Source organism: Ovis canadensis, chromosome 6 (genome assembly GCF_042477335.2).
Source record: "Ovis canadensis isolate MfBH-ARS-UI-01 breed Bighorn chromosome 6, ARS-UI_OviCan_v2, whole genome shotgun sequence".
In the NCBI taxonomy this organism is placed as follows: Eukaryota; Metazoa; Chordata; class Mammalia; order Artiodactyla; family Bovidae; genus Ovis; species Ovis canadensis.
This window is the reverse complement of record NC_091250.1, coordinates 102140994-102162418: the sequence shown is the minus strand read 5'-3', so window position 1 is coordinate 102162418 and position 21425 is coordinate 102140994. Positions and strand designations below refer to the sequence as shown.

The 21425-nt window shown below is 34.0% G+C and overlaps 1 protein-coding gene across 1 annotated transcript; it reads right to left on the bottom strand.

The window, feature by feature from the left end:
• Window positions 1-3263: 3263 nt before the first annotated feature.
• Window positions 3264-19831, bottom strand: LOC138442919 (alpha-S2-casein). The gene is made up of 18 exons (XM_069595034.1): window positions 19797-19831; window positions 17598-17660; window positions 15741-15767; window positions 14934-14957; window positions 14804-14845; window positions 14393-14419; window positions 13569-13595; window positions 13102-13128; window positions 12047-12070; window positions 11906-11950; window positions 11522-11644; window positions 10981-11007; window positions 9980-10006; window positions 8259-8282; window positions 8124-8168; window positions 7197-7316; window positions 6391-6435; window positions 3264-3529 (listed from the first exon to the last, which is right to left on the bottom strand). The coding sequence occupies exons 2-17, from the start codon at window positions 17646-17648 to the stop codon at window positions 6424-6426; spliced, it is 672 nt and encodes a 223-aa protein (XP_069451135.1). The 5' UTR covers window positions 17649-17660; window positions 19797-19831; the 3' UTR covers window positions 3264-3529; window positions 6391-6423.
• Window positions 19832-21425: the final 1594 nt, after the last annotated feature.

Here is a 21425-nt window from a genome sequence, read left to right as displayed (position 1 = left end):
TCTGACATTCAGTAAACAGACTTACAAGATACACTGAAAGTCAAGAAAAAATTACGAATTTAAAAAGAAGCCATCAGACCAGAGTCAGTTATACAGATGTTAGAATTCTCCTTCAGGGGATCTTCCCAACCCAGGGATCAAACCCAGGTCTCCCACATTGCAGGTGGGTTCTTTACCATCTGAGCCACCAGGGAAGCCCAAATGTAAACTTCATTGACCCTCTATTTCTGACTGTTACACTGAAAATTAGTATTATTAAGTCCATTACTTTGTGAGTCAACAAGTTAGGAAATCTGCAGATTATGTTTGACAGGTGGAAAGAATGCATATGAATAAACATGAGAGTACTCTTCTGTTACGTACAACCTAAAAATAGGAGGTGACTTCAGAATACAGATAAAGCAGAACATATCTTGCTATTTTGTAATAATGGAAATAGGATACTTTATACTTTGTTATTGACTGCTATGCTCTTGGAAATGTCGAGATGTTTAATTTACAAGAGACATACTCAACAAAGATATGCCACTAACTATTGTTAACGTAAGTATGCAATTCATCTCCAAAGTTTTGTAATGTGTTTTCCTGCTTTTATATATTTTAAGTCTTTTTTAATTATAGGAGACTCTTTAGGTATCTATCTGTACCAATAATATAAACTTGCATCTAGATAGTGTTTGAAAATTATTTGTTGATTGCAAAAAGCAGCTACGATAAATACTGTTCCAGTTTAATTTGTGGTAACAAAATATTACCATCAGGCTTCCCTAATGACTCAGTGGTAAGGAATCCACCTGCCCATGTAGGGGACTCAGGTTGGGTTCCTGATCCAGGAAGATGCCCTGGAGAAGGAAATGGGAATCCTCTCCAGTATTCTTGCCTGGGAAATCCCATGAATAGAGAAGTCTGGCAGGTTACAGCCCATGCAGTCAGAAAGAGTCAGACACGACTTAGCGACTAAAACAGCAAAACAAATAAAATATTAGGTGTGGAGTATATGGAATATATGGAATTCATTCAAATGTCAGATAATGTTTTGATTACTGAGGACTTGATGTCTGCTTACACATTGCCACTGACATTGCTTACATTTTAATTTGGAAACCCAACAAATATAGACAGGGTTTCAGAAGTCAACTGGGTATATCTGTCTAAATTTGGGGAACAGTAATTTAGAGCTGAATTTATCTAAATAATTAGGAGCTGATTTTAATCAGTCAATTGTATGTGGCAACTAAAATATTTAAAGTGGACAATATGATTTAGGAAAAAATATATTGAAATTGAAAAGAAGTGGCTGTGGCCAGAGGCCTAGAGAGCATTGATATTTGTGTAGAAGAAAGAAATGGGAGTGTTTCCAGTAAGAAATAGCTAAATAAGGACAATTGTAAGAATCACCAGGATGTAAATATCAATAGATCCAAGTAGAATGTTGCCACTGAAGAGAACATATTTTTTTTTGCTAAAATTTCCTCATCCATAAGGTATAATATTAAGAGTTATTAGTAATGAGTATTGTTAATAGTTATAAAGATAATCGAGACAAATATATAAATTGCCCTGCACATAGCTGTTCAATGAGTTTCAGATGTTATAATCATTATTATTACTTTGCCCAGTGAACAACACTGAACAGGATAGACTAAAGAGGAAATTTTAAAAAGCACAAAAGGAGCTATTAGTTTTGAACCAGAGAAAGATCACCACAGCCCTTGAGATTTGAAGAAGACAGTTAAAGTTATGTTCAGATTTAGATCAAGTTAGTGAAGTGTCATGCTAGCGAGGTGGATAGTGTTTAGGACTGACAAACTCAATATTTGTCAATAAAGTAGAAAGGTAATTTTTTTTTCAGTAAGATAATTAGGAGTTTAGAGAGAGTTGAAGAAGGCAGCTAACTCTAATGCCAACACAACAAAGATTGATAAGCAGTCTTTCATGACTAACATGTTTAGAAATGTTTAAAAAACAAACTTACTTTAGTATTCAGCTGCTTTGCATGAAGTAGCAGTAGAAATTTAGTTCATGGTTGCATGCTTTCTAGTAGCACTAAGTACAGAGGGACAGAAGAGTTACAAGAGTTATCAAAATGATACTTTAAAAAAATCTAAGGGTGAAGTCTGTGCTGTGTAAGAAAGGAAGTGAGGCGAATAAGAAATAGAATGGAATATATTCAGAGTGTTAAGGGATCGAGAGTTCTATGACGACAAAGTAAAATTCTCTTAGCTTCTACCCCTTCTGCTCTTTCAAAATATATGGCATGTGTACCCTTCTTCTGAGAAACCCTTCAGTGTTTAGCCTGAATAGGAAAAAAAGTGAGGTTAAGAAGGCTTGGATAGAATGGAGTACAATGAGAAGGTTAAAGGACTGGAGTAGTCTACTGAATCAAAGAAAAAGTCTCCAATTTTCAGATCTTTTCATCAAAGATACTTATCATATAATGTCACTTGCCTATGAAAACTTCTCCAATGTCTTCCCATCACAAGCAAATGTTTCACAGAAATTTCTAAGCTCAAATAGCTTTCATCTTCATTCTTTCCTCTTTAATTCACTTTCCTTTAAGTTCCCTATCCCTCTGTCTTCTTTGGATATGTCACCCTTCTAGAATTTTCTTATGTTCCATACATGAAGCCATTTGTTTTTGCTATTTCTCCAGTTGTTAATACCATTACTAGGGGACTTTGGAAGGTTTATGTTCCCAATGCCTGACTCCCTACTTTAGTGTGACAAGGCAACCAGAGACAGGAGAACTGAAGCCTCTGGTGAAGGTTTGGGGTTAATGCTGTGGCAGATGATGGGCACAAAGTAAAAAAAAAAAAAGGTAGAATGATGATTGAATAATACTGTAAACCTAGCTGTGGTTGGAGAATATAATAAGTAATATTTAAGAGAAGGAAGATTGGATTACTCAGAAAGTGTATGGTTCTTTTGATGGTAGTCAAGCTGGTTCAGAGTTACTGTTAGGACTCTTTTATAAGACTCTTTATGTTATAATCCATGAAGCCTTCCCCGGTGGCTCAGCAGAAAAGAATTTACCTGCAATTCAGGAGACAAGGGTTTAATCCCTGGGTCAGAAAGATCCGCTGGAGAAGGAAATGGTTACCCACTCCAGTATTCTTGTCTGGGAAATCCCATGGACAGAGGAGCCTAGTGGGTCATGGTCTCAAAGAGTTGGATATGACTTAGCAACTAAACAACAAACAATATAATCCACAGCCTCATGGGCCACTATGAACGATGGAAATGATGATTACACACCAAAGAATGCACTTGACATTTTATTTCCAGAGGGAAAGAAAAATATTTCTATAACTCAGAAAGATTAGGGAAAGGATTTTAAATAATCATCAGCTAAGTTTGTATGAAACCACCATATAAACCCAGTATATTCAATATAAACTAACAGGGAGAGTATAAATAATTCAGGAAATACTCTGCGATTTGTCTTATTGATGCGCCACCCCAAACATGCTGGTTGTATGAAGTAAAGTGGTAGATATGAAACTGTAGAAGATAGATTTTCCAGTCCAACCTGAAAAGGAAAACAGAATACTACATTACCTATTGATCTATATTCAAGAAATAATGTATGTCTGTATACAGAACCCACACATACTCATCCATACTAGTTTAGCAGAATGTTATTATTTTTTTTCAAACTTTAAACTTTATTTTGTATTGGGGTATATTTGATTAACAATGTTGTGGTAGTTTCAAGTGAACAGCAAAGGGATTCAGCCATGTATATACATGTATCCAAAATGTTATTATTTGTAACTATTATTAGTTAATATTTTCTAGTGTTCAATATGATAACCTAGCACATAGTAGTAGGATTTTAATAACTATTTGTGAAATAATTTAATGCATGAGTGAAAACTGATAGCCAGTTTCTTTAATCCAACAAATAAAATTAGTATTAATATTTATATTTATTTATAAGATCACGGCAGATGGTGACTGCAGCCATGAAATTAAAAAACACTTACTTCTTTGAAGAAAAGTTATGACCAACCTAGACAGCATATTGAAAAGCTGAGATATTACTTTGCCAACAAAGGTCCGTCTAGTCAAGGCTATGATTTTTCCAGTGATCATGTATGGATATGAGAGTTGGACTGTGAAGAAAGCTGAGCACTAAAGAATTGATACTTTTGAACTGTGGTGGTGTTGGAGAAGACTCTTGAGAGTCCCTTGGACTGCAAGGAGATCCAACCAGTCTATTCTGAAGGAGATCAACCCTGAGATTTCCTTGGAGGGAATGATGCTAAAGCTGAAACTCCACCTCATGAGAAGAGTTGACTCATTGGAAAAGATTCTGATGCTGGGAGGGATTGGGGGCAGGAGGAGAAGGGGGCGACCGAGGATGAGATGGCTGGATGGCATCACTGACTCGATGGATGTGAGTTTGAGTGAACTCTGGGAGTTGGGGATGGACGGGGAGGCCTGGAGTGCTGCGATTCATGGGATCACAAAGAGTTGGACACGACTGAGCGACTGAACTGATAAAGTGGTAAATATTTACACTTCAGTAACTTGAAGGAATATTTAATTATTCTTATTTTCTAAATAATTTATTAAACATGAAATGTTATTGCTTCCTGCACCTAAAACCCTTTAATCTAATTGAAATCTAGATTTTAATAAAACAAAATAATTATGCAAAATGACAATCGGCTGATACATTAAGAAATTGCTAAAATTATTAAATTCTTTAAAACTGACTTGCATTTTTGGTTTCTCTATTTCTTTTGTCATTTTTCTATCAGTTTGATACCTTTTTTTTTCCTTTGTCATTGCTTTGCTTAGCCTATTTCTAATTATCCGAAAGGACTTACTTTAAGACTTATGTTTGAGGCATCACTAGATATTTTTGTACTACTACATATTTCTGATGTCTCTGACTTAGCATCTGGCACCTTGTATTGCATTTCTGTGACTTTGTCTAGAATAGAGCTTAATGAAGATAAGTTTGGTACCTTATTTTTGTCTCCTTCATGTCTCTCACAGTATGGAACACATGATCAATTTTTAAATGTAGAATAAGTATATAAATAATGATAGCAAAGTGAATAAGGCTATTTATTAAACACAACTGAATATTCAGCTCATATTCATAATAGTTATTCTTTTTTCTTTCCACAGAAAATTATTTTGCGAAGTAGTCTAATTCTTTCCATAATTTGGAGGGAAAAAGTGATATGACAAAGCAAATCAAGTTTGTGACAACATAACCTAAAGCCAAAAAAGTGTTCTAAAAGATTCCTCTAGTTGGACTTGGATTGTAGCTTGGCATCAATAGTGGAGTGTTTGAGTCCTAGAACTGGAAATCTGTGCTGGATTCTTGGCTTTCCCACTTTTACACGGTGATCATGAACAAGCAATTTCCTTATCTCAACGTGGCTAATAATATTGGTTATGTAGGTTTTTGTGAACATGAAATTTAATATAGGCAAAGGGCTTAGGATTGTGACAAGCATTGCAAGGCCTCAATAAATTACTACCACTGTTACTACTCGTTCCTCTGAAACCTACTTTGTCCCACTGCAGGACACATACAAAGAACAAGAAATCTTGAGTGAGACAGAATGCCAAGATTGGAGATGACTTATGTACTGCAAGGACAATATCAAAGAAAAAGTGACTACACAAAAAAGCAACATTGATGTATACTTGTTTCCTTGACTGTTCATCATGGTTTTAAGGCAATGTTTAAAATGTCAAAGAGAATCACTAGGAGAAGTAGGTTTTATGTGTTTAAAAAGATAATGATTTTTTTCCAGAGAAAATAATGCTTGTTTTAAACTAACTTGTGTGAGAAAACTATATTGCAGATCTTTCACCAAACTGAAATTCTGGGTCTGAGCTCTAAGGTGACAGGTATCATTCTTGTGACCATTATGCTTGTGACAATTTTCCCCCAGAGCTCTTGCTTCTGACTGAATTTATCATCAGCTATAGAGAATCTTCTCTAAAATTTATTTTCAAAATATTTATAAAATGCATGAAATATACAGATCACTTAATTTGTGAATCCAGAAGGTATAATCAAAATTTTAAATATTTCATAAACCAAGTATGACTTAAAGTTGAAGCTATATACTGCCCATGTGACGTTAGTGGTAAGAACCTGCCTGCCAGTGCAGATGTAAGAGACATGGGTTCGATCCCTGGATCAGGAAGATCCCTTGGAAGAGGGCATGGCAACCCACTCTAGTATTTTTGACTGGAGAATATCATGGATAGAGGAGCCTGGTGGGCTATAGTTGATAGGATCACACAGAGTCAGACATGACTGAAGCAATTTAACATGTATGTATATTACTTAATATTAGTCATCCTTCACACAAAAATCCCATTTATTGTTTAAATTATAAGCCTAAAGTTACTTACCATAACCAGGTAGAAGCAGTTAATTCAAAAATCTTAAAGGTACCTCTTTAAAAGAGAAAGAAATAATATATTTTAGCTAATTGCTTATAATAACAAACAAAAAGAATATTTACAACTCTGTGGAAATATTTAGAAAAAATTTTGGCACATTATATTCAAACTACGGATACTAAATTCTTATTTTCTCTAATCACGGGGAAGATATCTTTAAATGCTATATGTATATCCAATACAGTAAATCATATTTAAAAAATCCATATAAATGAAGTGACTTGCCCCAGATCAAAAGTTTATTTATGTCAGGTCTTCTGGATTCCAATCTTATATTTTTATATTAAATTCTTGGTTTTCTAGGTAAAATTTCCTGCTCTCTCCCTTATTCCTTATGTTAAAATACATTTTCTCAGTCACATTTAAACAAAAATGAAACAAAGGAGAAATGTTAATTAGAGTTTGGTCAGGCTACTTTTTGGAATTTCAGATACTTTTGTGAAATGGCAGTAATATTCTCTATGCTGACCCACCTTCAGGAAATGCTATAGAATCAACTGAAATATTATAAGCAAATACTTATGAAATTTAAATCCAATGCAAACACAATGTATCATGATAATTATTTCTGCTTATTTAGCTCTGTTCACCCTATATGATTTATAATTCAGTTTCCAGCCTAGAACATTCATTTAATTTTGATTTAGGTTTTACTTTAGAACTTAGAATTTTATTTCCATATTTCATTTCCCTATCTTATTTTTATTACAAAAGACAACTCGGTTTTAAAATTAAAAATAAAAGGGAGAACTCACCACATAGGGAATAGCGTTTGTCTTAGGTTGAGTCCATGGCTTCATAGCTTTCTGATGCTGATCAACAGTCTTGAGATACTGGGGCCAGGCAAATTTCTGGTAATACTGGCTGATTTTTTTCTAGGAAAATTATAATTATTCCATTATCCCATATGTCAGAACACCTGGACCTAACCAAATAAAGTTTTACTTGGATAAATTCTAAATGATACCAAACAGACTTAAGCAAAGTAAAGTTTATTCATATAAAATTATGTTTACTTTTATAAAATAAATGGTAGGTTTAACAATATTCTTTGGTTATTTCAAACTCTAATGTCAAAATGCTTAAGTGGGAAAAAAAGAAAAAAATATTTGGGTAAGAAGGCAAGAGGATAATTTATTAACAGTGTCTTAGATTGCAGCTTCTTTTCCACAGCTCGTGGAAATATTTTAGTCCTTAGAGTCATATAGAATGTGTGATTTAACTCAGTAGAATCTGCGACACTGAGCCAATTGTTAATCTCTGAGTGTCATTTATCTTATAGAAGTAAATGATACTATATTGCTTGTCACCTATTCTGTAATTAAATATCCCTCTCCTCTGTGTTCTATTTTGAACCATTTATATGGGTACAACTATAGATTATTATAGAGATTAAACACAGTGGTATCTGTCTTCAGGATAATTTTCTATTTTTACAAAATGAAAAGTCAGTGAGTTTTTAGAATGACTGGTTGTGTGGATACATGGCAATAGTACAACTGGTACAATGGGAGAGGGTTTTTGCAATAGTTTTCATAAAGTATAAGGAAGACTTATAGAAATTAGAATTTGTTTAAAAAAATGTGAGTTTTTTGTTTTGCTTTGTTGTTGTTGAGAGGATTGTGGTTCAGTGGTGTCCAAGCTGAGTCTGAGTGTGCTCACATGTTTGTATAAAAATTTACCAGAAAATTTAGGCGATTCTTTTCTTCTTCAGTCAGTTTAGTTTTCTGTTAATGATAAAAATAAACTGCAATAAATGCAAAGCAAATATTATAGGATAGCATGTAATTAATTTTGTTTGACAGGAAATTACTTACCTTAGTGAATACTTCTGTTGATTCCTTATGGAAAAAAAAAAATGAAAATCAGCTTTACTTGAATAGCCCACCAGTAATTTTGTCTGTATCATTACAGTAGAGAACTAGAGCTAATTATTTTTAACAATTCAAGGCTAAATCACTACTATCAAGTAACAAAGTGCTGTTTTATAGAAATTTATTATGAATTTAATGTTTGAATATGCATTTTCAAAGCATTCTCTGTGTCAATATGATAATTGACTGATTGAAAGTATGTTTTGAGTTTCCATTTATGTATATTATTCATACAATGTCAATTTTTCATTGAGTATAGCAGATGCAAAGCCAGGGAGTAGAGGAGAGGGGGAGAGAGAGAGGGAAAACTAAAACAAAGCAGGCTCTGGAGGTATGTAGCAGAGCATGCATATCCTTTCTGGGAAGACCATTGTTTTTTTAATGGCTGTGCCTCCCTTCATGCTAAGTCACTTCAGTCCTATGTGACTCTCTGCAACTCTATGGACTGTAGCCTGCCAGACTCCTCTGTCCATGGGATGCTCCAGGCAAAAATATGGGAATGGGTTGCCATGCCCTTCTTCAGTCAATCTTCTCAACCCAGGGATCAAATCTGTGTTTCTTGTCTCCTGCATTGGCAGGCTGGTTCTTTAGTGCTAGCGCCATCTGGGAAGCCCTTTTTAATGGGTATGAACCCCCAAATTGAAAGAAAGGGTAAGGCATGCTCCTAAAGCTCTCAATGAGGTTGATGTTGGACTGTGCCTCAGGCCATAAGACTGTGGGCCACAATCCATGTTTCATCCTTTCCTGGGATGTCTTCCCATTGCGTTTTTCCACTTGACTCATTCTAACACAGCAAGTGTTCTTGTAACTGTGATTTACACAACCCATAACCCAATCCAGGATTCAACCCCTTAAACAACCAGAGAGATTCAGGATAGAACTATGGTGAAAACAATTGACAGGATGCTTATTTGGCATTGGCTTATTTGAAAAATGCCTGTTATCAGTGAATCAGGGTCCAGCTGAACATTATCAAAAGCATGGCTAGAACAGCTACTCAAACCTTTGGATATACTTCCTTTCAGATCTCTAAAATGACTCTGAATCTGTGTATTTTTCTTACATGTGTTTTTCTTTATTTTACTGGCTATTTTGATGTGGCTCTGTTAAAAAATTAAGTATTAGCAAATAGCTAATATGCTTAAAATAATTAACAGCAGAAAAGTGCAATAAACTAGTTGGTTATTTATTTTAAAAATATATTTTTTCTCACTGGATGAACTATTAGAAGATTCTGGGAGAAATAAAAAAAATAGTCAAAATTTGGGGACCAAGATAATTGAATTCTTAGCAGTAACAGTATAATTTTAACATTTGTGGAGTTTTAGTTCTTTCTCATTTTACAAAAAGAATAATAGTACAATAGGTAAAAAAGAATTGAAGTAAAATATTTAGTTCAAAAATTTGATTAAAAAGAAAGAAGCAGTGGAAATAATATAAAACTTTTGTGATATAGAAAAGTCTTGCTCGCATGGAAGGACTTAATTGAAAGAATTCAAGACAATTGAGTGGAACAGAGTTAAGTGTTGGAGAAAAATCATATTTTTAAATAACTTACAAATATAACTCTTTTATTAAAAGAAGAATGTTTCAGATAAGCCTAATTATTGATATTAGATTTTGAAACTATTAATTAAAAGCTTCATATAGAAATAATATCTTACCATATCAATGGTCTTCTTTGAATTTTCCTCGAAAAATAAAAGAAGAATTAGACATTTAATTCCCACTGTATTGTCTATACATAATTTCCTTTTGACTATATGTAGAAAAACTCCTCTTTTATAAAGAATAATTCAATTTATTTTTATTGCTTTGTAAATCACTGTTGTATCCCAAGAGTCTAACATAATGTAAAGGGCATAATGCTGGTTAAATGCATATTTCTTAAGTGAATGATGAATGACATATCAATGAATCAATAAATATGTAGATACATTTTATCTGCCTGGTCTGCATAACCACATTGTCTCCTGATTATATTTATGCAAATAAATATTTTATAACTGTAACAACATAAAAAGTAATTTCTTAACCGTATTTTAATGTAAGTGCTTTCGACTTGCTTCCTGAGAGGAGTTGGCAGATATCTTAAGAAAAAATTGAAATGATACATTTTAGTCTTACTTATGAAACTGCTATTTCTCTTTTCTCAAATATTTTATTCATTATGAAGTAGGAATAAAACTAGGCAATTTCCTATGTGATGTGAAAATGTGTTTAATTATGTGTGATGTGCAGGAAGACACTTAGATAACAGCAATTTATATGGATCTGAATTAATTTGCGTTCTTATTTCAGAATAATACATTGAATTTCTCTCACTCTGTTTCTAAAATTTAAGATCTATACCAGGTCTCATGGTGTGATAGTAATATTAATGGTGAGCTATAAAAAAAGAAGTAGTAACAGCATTTTGACAAAGTATACTAGCACAGATCCAATCTTTGTATCTTCAATGTGTACATATTTGTTCTGCCTTTCCCAGATTTTTCTTAGGGATCTAAAGTTCCAGTTTTCCAATCGGAAAAATTTTTTCAATTTTTACGTAAATCCAGATTTATTGCTTAAGCAACTACATCAAAGACTGTCTAGTACAGTGTATAATAAGTGAATAATATCTTACTAGTTATCAGATTATTGCCTTTGTAGGTAAATGCCTTACCTCACTGGTGGAGAGCTGCTCTCTGTTCTATATCCAAAAAAAAAAGGACCATGAAAACTTTCATTATTTATTCCTCATGTGCGAAAACATTCCGTAAGACAGACTGTTTTATGAAAGAAAATGGTAGAGAGAGAACCTGGAACCTAGGTAAATTACCTCATTTCTTTGTATTTTCTTAACAAAGCAATATTTTTGTTACATGAAATTAATGATTACCATCTCCTCTTAGAGAATTGTTTGAGAAGCCAAGCAAAATGATATAGAAGCATACTCTTAAGACAGCTATGTTCAATTTAAATTAAATTACTTATTTGTCATTATGGTTGCTATTGTTATTTGTTCTTGAGCTATGTTTTGTTTGTGGTTTAATTTCTGGACTATAAGATTTTTGCAGTTGTTCTACTTTCTAAGTTAAAACTTGTCTCGTTGGGACATTTTATCTCTAGACATTTTACAAATCTTTATCCTGAACTCATCCTTCACCAAAAACAGAAAGAAAAAAAAATAAACAAGAAACAACATATAAAAAAGCAGCACTCACCACGGTGGGAGTAAAGGGGCCAGCATTTCTCTTAACCTGATCCCATGGGTTCAAAACAATTGGGCCTTGATACAGATACTGGAGATACTGGGGGAACTTCTGATAAAACTGATTGATTTCATTCTAGAGAGAAAGAAAATTACCAATATTTACTCCAGTATTGAATCTTCTCTATGTGTCAAAAGTAGATTATAGAAGAACCAAGTTTCTTAGAACTTTATTTAATTAGATAATTTATACAACATTGCAAATTTACCTAACAAGGGTTGTTTAGTAACATAAAATTTTCTGTAACTGGGATGGAATAGTTATGTGAACATTTGGAGAAGAAGCAGTGGTACTATGACTGTTTACTTGAAGTAATAATTTGTATGAAAAATTTACCAGGGCTTTCTGGTAGTGCTTATCATCCACAGTAATCTTAACTTCCTGTTAAGAAAACAAAACACTTGTTATAAAAATACACAAAGAGAAAACAAAGCTGGGCGATATGAATTTCATTTTATTTGAATGAAAATTAGTTACCTCTGGGGCAACTTCAGCAGATTCCTTCAGGGAAGAAAAGGAGGATTAACTTAACTTGCATGATTTAGTCTTAGCATTGTACTAGAGTAGAAAGGGCAATTCATTAAGTATATTTAGAGTCCAAGCTACTACTACTGAGAAATTACAGTATTTATTCAGTTCAGTTCAGTTCAGTCTCTCAGTCGTGTCCGACTCTTTGCGACCCCATGAATTGCAGCACGTCAGGCCTCCCTGTTCATCACCAACTCTCGGAGTTCACCCAAACTCCTGTCCATCGAGTCAGTGATGCCATCCAGCCATCTTATCCTCTGCCTCTCCTCCTGCCCCCAATCCCCCCCAGCATCAGGGTCTTTTCCAATGAGTCAGCTCTTCACATGAGGTGGCCAAAGTATTGGAGTTGCAGTATTTATTAGAGATTCAATACATGGAAAATTCAGAGTCCTCAGTTTCAAAGTAATAACATGTGACTGAAAACATGTTTAATTTTAAAGTTTTCATCAATTCTACATTATTAATTCAATATGAAATGCTTAGGGAGTGTAAACAGGTGACAAGTTTACAAAGTTGGCCTAGTGAGATGTGGCAAACTGAATCCAGTATACCTTTTCTGGATGACACATTGCTATTTATAGGAGGCCATTGGCTGTCCATTCCAGACAGACCCGTGGCCTAGAGAAACAGTAAAGCAGGCTTCCTAGATGTTAAGTAGGAAGTCTTCAGGCGCAGCCTCAAGGCTCTGAGCCAAGGCTATGGTTCTCCCTTTTCCAGACACCTTTCCCCATTGTGCTCATTGCTTGGGTATTTCTATCAATACCAGAGCATGTCTTTATTTCTTTCCTCTGGAGTCAGATATTTGATACCTCTGTGAAAGAACATCCATGTACACCAGGGTGTAGATAGTCACTTCCCAGTCTCCCCAGTATGACATTAAGTTTGGGTAAATGATTTCTCCATTACACACCCTATTTGTGATGTTAACAACAAATTACTACACATTGCTGAAAATCTATTTTGGATGAACTTGCTATTCAGTGTTAAGAGAAAAGGTCTCTTACCTCACTAGATGATCTGATAGAATATTCCTTGAAAAAAATAATATATACAATATAAATCCGTTTACCTGAAGAAATGCAAACATTATTCCTTGCATGTTAATGTTTACTTGGGATATGTCTCTTATTACAAACATGATAATTAGTATGATAAGTTAAAAGGATTGAAATAAAAGCAATGCAACCAGGCTTCTTGGCTGCTTGTTTTTAATCACCTTTAGCAAATAAGTGGAAGAGATAAAAATGATCATATATTTAAATGTAAGTGGCTCAAGAGAATACACAGTGATTTAGGTGGACATTACTCAAGTGGACAGGGAAAAACTGTCATTTTGAAGGAACTTATAAATCATTTTCCAGTTTATTAATAAAGGAAATTTAAACATGTTCCCATATGTCATTACTAATTTTAGAATATTAAATATTGGTAATATGAACAAAAAATGTTCAAATGTATAAAAATTTCTCACCTCTTCATTTGCGTTCCTTACAACTTCCTTAAAGAGAGAAGAAAAATAATTAGATGTATTTCCCCACAGCATTGCTATACTATTTTCTCCTGAATATAAAAGGAAAAATTTCTCTCTCATTAAGAGATGCATTAGACTGGATTCGCTTTCATTGTATGAGTTTTGTATAAGTTATAACAGAATTTCCTATTTGATGACAGCAGTAATTATTGTTGTTTACTGTGTTTATTGTTGTATCCCCAATGAGTCTCATAATTTTTACTGTATTCCTAGAGACTAAGACAATGTTGGGGACATAGTTCTTGTTGAATAAAAGATTTGTCAAGTGAATGAATGAATATACAAGATAACTTTAGGCAAGGCATGGATAGATTTTTCTTTCTCATTTTAATAGTCGTTACTTATTATGTATTAGGAAAAATACATCACTAGGGCAACTGACATGCTTTAGGAAGCAAATATATATTGTTTTTGTGATAAATTGATTGAGTCAGTTTTAAGAAAATATTGTAACAGAAAAAGAATTTTAAAAAAGAATAAAATAAGTTTGATACTGAAAAACACTAAAAGATAAGTTCTTCATTCTTCATAGATTCTAGGAATCAAATGTGTTAGTTGATTCATGCAAAGATATATTTTCTTCATTTGATTTAGTAATAGAATTGAGAAGACTATAATTTTGGTCTCATTGTTTAAAGATAATCTTGGTTTTCAAGTTTTATTGATTTGAAATATATTTTCCAAATAAAGGTTAATTTCAATGTAGTTCAAATACTATAATATTTTACTTCACATTATGCTACAGATGTGAAATCAGTGTGTACCTCACAGGATGTGGTGCAAAGTTTCTCCTAAAAGAAAACAAAGCCAAAAGGATATAACATTTACTGAAATGTAGTATAATATTTTTGAGGATATAGTTATAGCAAAGAAAATATGATTTTGTGAACAAAAGAGTACAGAATTAAGGAAGAAAAGTAAAAATGATGAATCTTTAACAAGAAATTCTTTCAAAGATATCCTATTTTAATATTGTGGCTCAAAAATGGCTCTCAAATCTTTTCCCAGAATTCCTTTCATTAGTATATAGCATTTAAACAAAACAATGAAAACATCACCATTTTCACAATCACAAACACAATTCTCTTTTTGACTGAATGAGAAAGTGATCGATGTTTGATAGAAAAACTGTCTCATCAGTGAAAGATTAATAGACTAAAGTAATCAAACTTTACCTTTCTGGGATGAATGGCCATATTCTTTTCCTGCTTATATATCTACAAAATAAATAAATTTATTTTATAACTTTGATTAAATAAAGAAAGTTAAAATATATTATATTTGACTTAAGAATTTGGTACTTACTTCCTGGGAGATATTGATAGGTTCCTTAGAAAAAGAAAGACAATATTACTCATTTACCTAAACTGAATTCATATTAGCTTAATCATATATTGATCTACAACCATTATCCATGGGGTAGATAACATATTAGTCTTTACCTGAATTACAGAACAAAATTAACTGAAGTTTCATTACCTCTACTTAACTATTATATTTCATATACCTAACTCATTTTGCATTGTGCTTTGGGTTATGAATATCTGAATCAAAAACTTTCCCAAGTATCATCCACAGGGCAGAAAGAATAGGTTTTTTACTGTACAATTTTCAGTTTTTTTTCATATTATTATTATTACATTTTTTCCTCTATCTTTTTAAGAGAGATTAAACACATCACAGGAAAATACGAGAATGCTTAGGTGGCACTGCCGGTGACTGTGGGAACCTGTTTGTACCCATAGCTGGGACGTCACTTAGGAAGTAGCATGTAATATGGCTCCAGAAAGCTTTAGTCCTTTTTGCAGAAACATAGAATGGATCCTTGTTACTGTACTCACAAAATATTCACCATGACTTGTGAACATACCTCATTAATATTGAGACATCTTCAGAAAAAAAATGTACTAATCTAATTTTGGTGATTTGAATGTGTAGATTTTTGGTCTTTATTCCTCTCTATATACTTTTTCATTGTGGTTGCACTTCCAATTTTCTCTAATTCTATAGTTCTAGACTCACTGGTGAAAAATTATTTTAAAGACAATAGTTTAGGGCATATTCTGTTTTTATTAACTGAAAAGATTTTCTGTTGATACTAAAGTATCTTACCTCACTGGAGGAGACATGTTCCATCTTCTACAAACAAAAGCAAATACAGTTTTCAGTTTTATGGTAGATTTAAAATGCCAAGGTATCTCACCATTTTGTTTTGTTTTTATCATTATTCCTGTTGTTTTGATGGCAAGAGACTTTTAAGAATTTGTTTCTGGAAATGCATGATATTTAGTTGAATATTTTCATTATTATTATAATATTATATCCTATATTATTACCAGCAAATCATTCTGTACGTCAAACAAATCCTTTTTATAGCTTAATGTAGTTCTTACTTTTAGGAAATGTTGGGTTCTTAGTTTATCCTATCACCGTTTAAAATATAATATATGTGCACATGTGCTACAGAATCTTAAAATGTTTATAATACCATGATATTTTGTTTTATTTAGTTTTTGTTAATTGCTAGATTTAATTAGTCTTAAGGGAAAGATTGAGGACAATTACTGATTTACAGAGACGAGTAATTAAGACTAGGAGATTATAAATAAGAAACAATGAAACTTGGTATAAGATTGACCACTGAAGCTTATTTTATCTTATATTTACCTAACTGGAATTCTCACTGTAGCTAAGCTCTTGGTTTGACTTTAAATTTAGAGACTAACAGAAACTTTTCAAGATTAATGTGTGAGGTGTGGAAATGGAAAGGAAGCAAAGAACTCTGGTCACCCTGATGATACGGTACATCTGAAAAGTGAAAGTGAATGAAAGTATCTGACTCTTTGCAACCCTCTGGACTGTGTAGTCCATGGAATTCTCCAGGTCAGAATACTGGAGTGGTTAATCTTTCCCTTCTCCAGGGGATCTTCCCAACCCTGGTATCAAACCCACGTCTCCAGCATGGCAGGCAGAGTCTTTAGCAACTGAGCCACGAGAGAAGCCCAATCTGAACTGAGTGAGAACTGGGCCTGGGAGAGGTGTTGGCAGCACAGGCTGCAGGGTAAGGGAAGAAGCCCAGTTGCTCCTGAGGGAGCTAACAGATTGCAAGCCTGTATCTTCAAAGCGCTTCATGTGAAGCATCTAGTCCTTCTTTATCACTGTATGATATGAATATTTCTGTAACATTCTCACTAGAAGATGTTGCTTTGAGAAATGAAGGGTTGACTTTGCATTAGGTTATCTGGCAAGTCATTTTCAAAGTTGTTGCTCTTTAGTCTCTCAGTCGTGTCTGACTCTTTGCAACTCACGGCCTGTAGACTGCCACGCTCTTCTGTTTAAGGAATTCTCCAGGCAAGAATACTGGAGTGGGTTGCCATTTCCTTCTCCATGGGATCTTCCTGACCCAGGGATGGAACTGGAGTCTCTTGCATTGCAGGTGGATTCTTTACCACTGAGCCACCTGGGAAGCCCAACTCCTAAAGTTAGCACTCTTCAACACATCCCTGTTTCCTATCAAAGTATGGTTGTTGCTGAGCTACTGGAGTCAAGAATGATGAAATTCTGACATATGCTTGAGAGATGGTTTGGGAATCTACATTTTCTCTGTGACTCTCCTGAACTTTAAAAGAAGTCCTTGTTATGGTTTCATGTTTCTTACTTTTAAGAAGTGATTCTCGGAGTGAAAATATTTCCCCAGTAAATTCAAATGTTTATGGAAGAAAGTGTACGCTTTTTAACTTAGAACTAAAAATCTTTCCAATCCTAGAAGGAGAACACTTTAGAAGTGGTATTTTTGTCCATCTTCATAACTTACATAAGGCAGAGCCAAGGCCATCTTTGATTATAGGTTTCAAAGTTTATACACTTCCTCTCTATTCCCTGCTGTCTACCCCTGACATTATCCTCATAAACAATTTAATATTCTTATATTTACATAATATATTATCATCTGTATCTTATTATACTTACATGCTTTGCAAGGGCAACGGCCAACAGGCAGGTAAAAATGAAGAACTTCATGTTTACTTGATCCTGTGAAATAGATAAGAAGCTAATTAATAACAGTTTTACTCTCCTTATAATCACATATTTCCTCATTAATTATGTATTAAATTATCTTCAGATAATTAGAAAAGGGCAATGAAGACTGATAAAAGTAGATTCATTGATAAACGCATGGATTTGAATACAATGAGTTCTTTACAAGAATAAATTAACACAACATAATGTAAAATCTGGAGAAGGAAATGTGAAATCTTAGTTTCTAAATAGTGGAGGCTCATTTGGGCATACCAAATTAGTGGCATAACTGACCCTATGTATAAATGGCTAATTTATTTATTAATTTACCCACTTATTCAATGACTACTTGCTATGTCAGGTACTATTCCAGACATAAAGATACATTGATGAAAAATAGTGATGTTTATACTAATAATGCCATATTTTTTTTTACAATTCTTCTTAAATCTTGTGGAGAATCATCAGAAATGCAAAAAACAACAGAAATCTTTTTAAAATCAGATTTCAGGTGAGCCAAAACATGGAGCCTGCCTCCCTTATAAGGGGAGAATTGGCAGGTGAAAATATCACTCTGCTGGGGACAAGAAGCCTGCTGATCCCAGCTCAGCCTGGGACAGGCTGCTGAAACTTGAGCATCACTGAACATCACTGAACCTGACAGAATAACCACCAAACAAGATTTTTAACTAAGAAGATCCCCTCCAGCTCAATCTCTAATACTATGACCACATATAAGTCCCCAAGGTTTGCTGACTACATATCGATGCAACTTTTCCAGTGCATAAACAAATAACTGAAAAGTGAAATAAAGTTATTTTAATGCTTTTTTGCAGAGAAGGCAATGGTAACCCACTCCAGTAGTCTTGCCTGGAAAATCCCATGGATGGAGGAGCCTGGTAGGCTGCAGTTCATGGGGTCACTAAGAGTCGGTCATGACTGAGCAACTTAACTTTTTTTCACTTTCATGCATTGGAGAAGGAAATGGCAACCCACTCCAGTATTCTTGCCTGGAGAATCCCAGGAACAGAGGAGCCTAGTGGGCTGCTGTGTATGGGGTCACACAGAGTTGGACACGACTGAAGCGACACAGCAGCAGCAATGCCTTTTTGACATATAATAGTGTGGAAATGGCAACCCACTCCAGTACTTTTGCCTGGAAGATCCCATGGATGGAGGAGCCTGGTAGGCTGCAGTCCATGGGGTCGCAAAGAGTCGGACACGACTGAGCAACTTCACTTTCACTTAGTGCTTTACTCTGTAGATCTACAAATTTGAAATCAATTATTTTTAAATGGCAAGATTTTATTTGACTCAAAATTGTTAAATTTGCTGGTGATCTTTGCCTGTGCAAATTTAGAGAATGTGTATGCATGGGAATTATTCTCTCTTAAGATTAGCATTGCCTGCTTTTGTTATTAATTTATCATTTCTACTAAAGAATCCCAGATATTCTTGTTTCCTTTTATAGGATAATGCACATGACATTCACTTTATAAGCATTTCATAATGACAATGTTTTAAAATGATATATATATTAAATTTTATAAGTTAAAAATTTGAAATAAGTTCATTATATATAGCCACTTACCTCAGTTTTACTTAAGATATTTTATTTTCCATGGATGAAAGAAACTGGAACATGGACAAATATTAACTGAGAGTTAAATAAATGTTTTAATCTTGTTGATAAATGAGAAACATAGAAATAGTTGTAGTTATGAAGCATCCGCTATTGCCAGACGTTGTGCTAGGTATGTTGTAAATTCTTTCTCTAGTCTGTGGAACAATTTGTTAGGTACATGTGTCTGATTAACAGATGAAGAAAGTGATCCAGGAGGTCATACATCTAATGTGCAGCACCCTGGATTTTCAAAATCCTCATTATGATTAGCTTATCCTTAAAACTGTGGCATTTCATCATAAGATAGAGCAGTATAACAATTTCTAGTATGTGTATGTTAATTTTTTTAAGAAGCACTGAAAAGGAGATAAATCAGTAGCTTTGTTAGCTATCAAACAATTTCTCAAAGAATCTTAAGGTACACTGATATTAGTTTCTTTAAAAAATACTTTTTGGAACAATGCTATTAGGTTTACAATATTACAAGGTACATAGAATAGCAAAAAGATAAATGAAAATATTACCTCTTTTCCTAAAATGAAGACAAGTAGTCCAGGCAATGGAATATCTCTGATGGATTAGCACAGCACTATTTATAGCTTGTTCCTCCATAATATGGTAATTCTGTGGTTTGAAATACCTGAACAGAATTTGAATTCTAAGAAGTCATGATGATTAGAAATGCTTTTCTATCGAATTTTTGTACCCCATATTCCAAGGAATGCTTCTACTCAGTTTGATTTAGAATATGATAACAGGTCATGCGGGGTTTATAATATGTCATGATTGTCTATAGTTCATGTTTGTGTAGCTCAGCACTTCCACATTTTAATACTAGTTGTGAGGCTCAGCATAAGGCTTAAGGCTTTTATGGTTTATTTTTTGCCTAGACGTACCACAGAGCCTCTTCTTGTCACTGCCATTTAAAATAAGCATCTAAAATTATATTTTGGATATGTTAATTAAAATTTCATTAATAAGTGAAAAATACATCCTTCCTATTCACTCCTTGAAGTGAAGTGAAGTGAAGTCGCTCAGTCGTGCCCGACTCTTTGTGACCCCATGGACAGTAGCCTGCACCAAGCTCCCCCATCCACGGGATTTTCTAGGCAGGAGTACAAGAGTGGGTTGCCGTTTCCTTCTCCAGGTAATCTTCCCGACCCAGGGATCGAACCCAGGTCTCCTGCATTTTAGACAGATGCTTTACCGTCTGAGCAACCAGGGAAGTCCCTGGTGAAAATGATTCACTGCTTATCGTTTGCCAGCTCTAAAAATAGGGTTAGCCATATGCAAGTCTATGTAATACACTGGGAAACAGCTCTTCTACTAGCTAGCAGTAACTTTTATAAGTATTTACTTTTTTAACTTTTCTCGTTAGTTTCAAATCTGTCAAATAATACTATCTATACTTAATTCAATTTATAATATTGTCTTAAGTCTTAAAGTCGCTCAGTTGTGTCCGACTCTTTGTGACTCCATGGACTATACAATTCATGAATTCTCCAGGCCAGAATTCTGGAATGGGTAGCCTTTCCCTTCAGGGTTTCTTCCCAACCCAGGGATCAAATCCAGGTCTTCCACATTGCAGGCAGATTCTTTACCAGATAAGCCACCAGGAAAGCCAATATTAAAATAATTAGAAATAATTTATATAGAGTGAGTTGGTAACTACATACAACCTACATTTTTTCTGTGCCAGTTTATCTTCCATTGCTTAGATACTTATCAACAGCTTTCTAATGCATCTTATAACTTCTCATCTGTTCTCTCCAAAATGCATTTTCCATTAACTTCCTCACAAATGGTTTCTTTCTAAAATCAATGTAACAAGCAATTTTACTGAATCAAAATATTTCTGAGGTTTTGTATACTGTCTAGGGTAATGTTCAAGATGTTTAACGTAGAATTCAAGGTCATTCAAGATCTTTTCAGGAAATTTTTCTGCCCTCATTTCTTAACATGTCATATTCCTCATTCACAATTTTTCCAGGGCACCATGATGTGTCCATGATCATTCTGACTGGAAATGCCTTTCTATCGCATTATTTACCTTGTAAATGCCAATCTGTTCCTAAATATTTGGTTGAGATTTGAACCATTTGTGAAAAGGTCTCCCAAATCTTCAACATACTTGAACTTTTTAATAAATGTGA

Bases quoted from the DNA above. Each gene is read 5' to 3' on its own strand.
- LOC138442919 (XM_069595034.1), bottom strand. From the start codon at position 17,648: ATGAAGTTCTTCATTTTTACCTGCCTGTTGGCCGTTGCCCTTGCAAAG. The intron at 15,768-17,597 runs GTAAGTATAATA...TTTTGTTTGTAG, and splicing joins CCGTTGCCCTTGCAAAGCAT to AAGATGGAACATGTCTCCTC. The intron at 12,071-13,101 runs GTAAGAGACCTT...TCTTCCCTGAAG, and splicing joins CTATCAGATCATCTAGTGAG to GAATCTGCTGAAGTTGCCCC.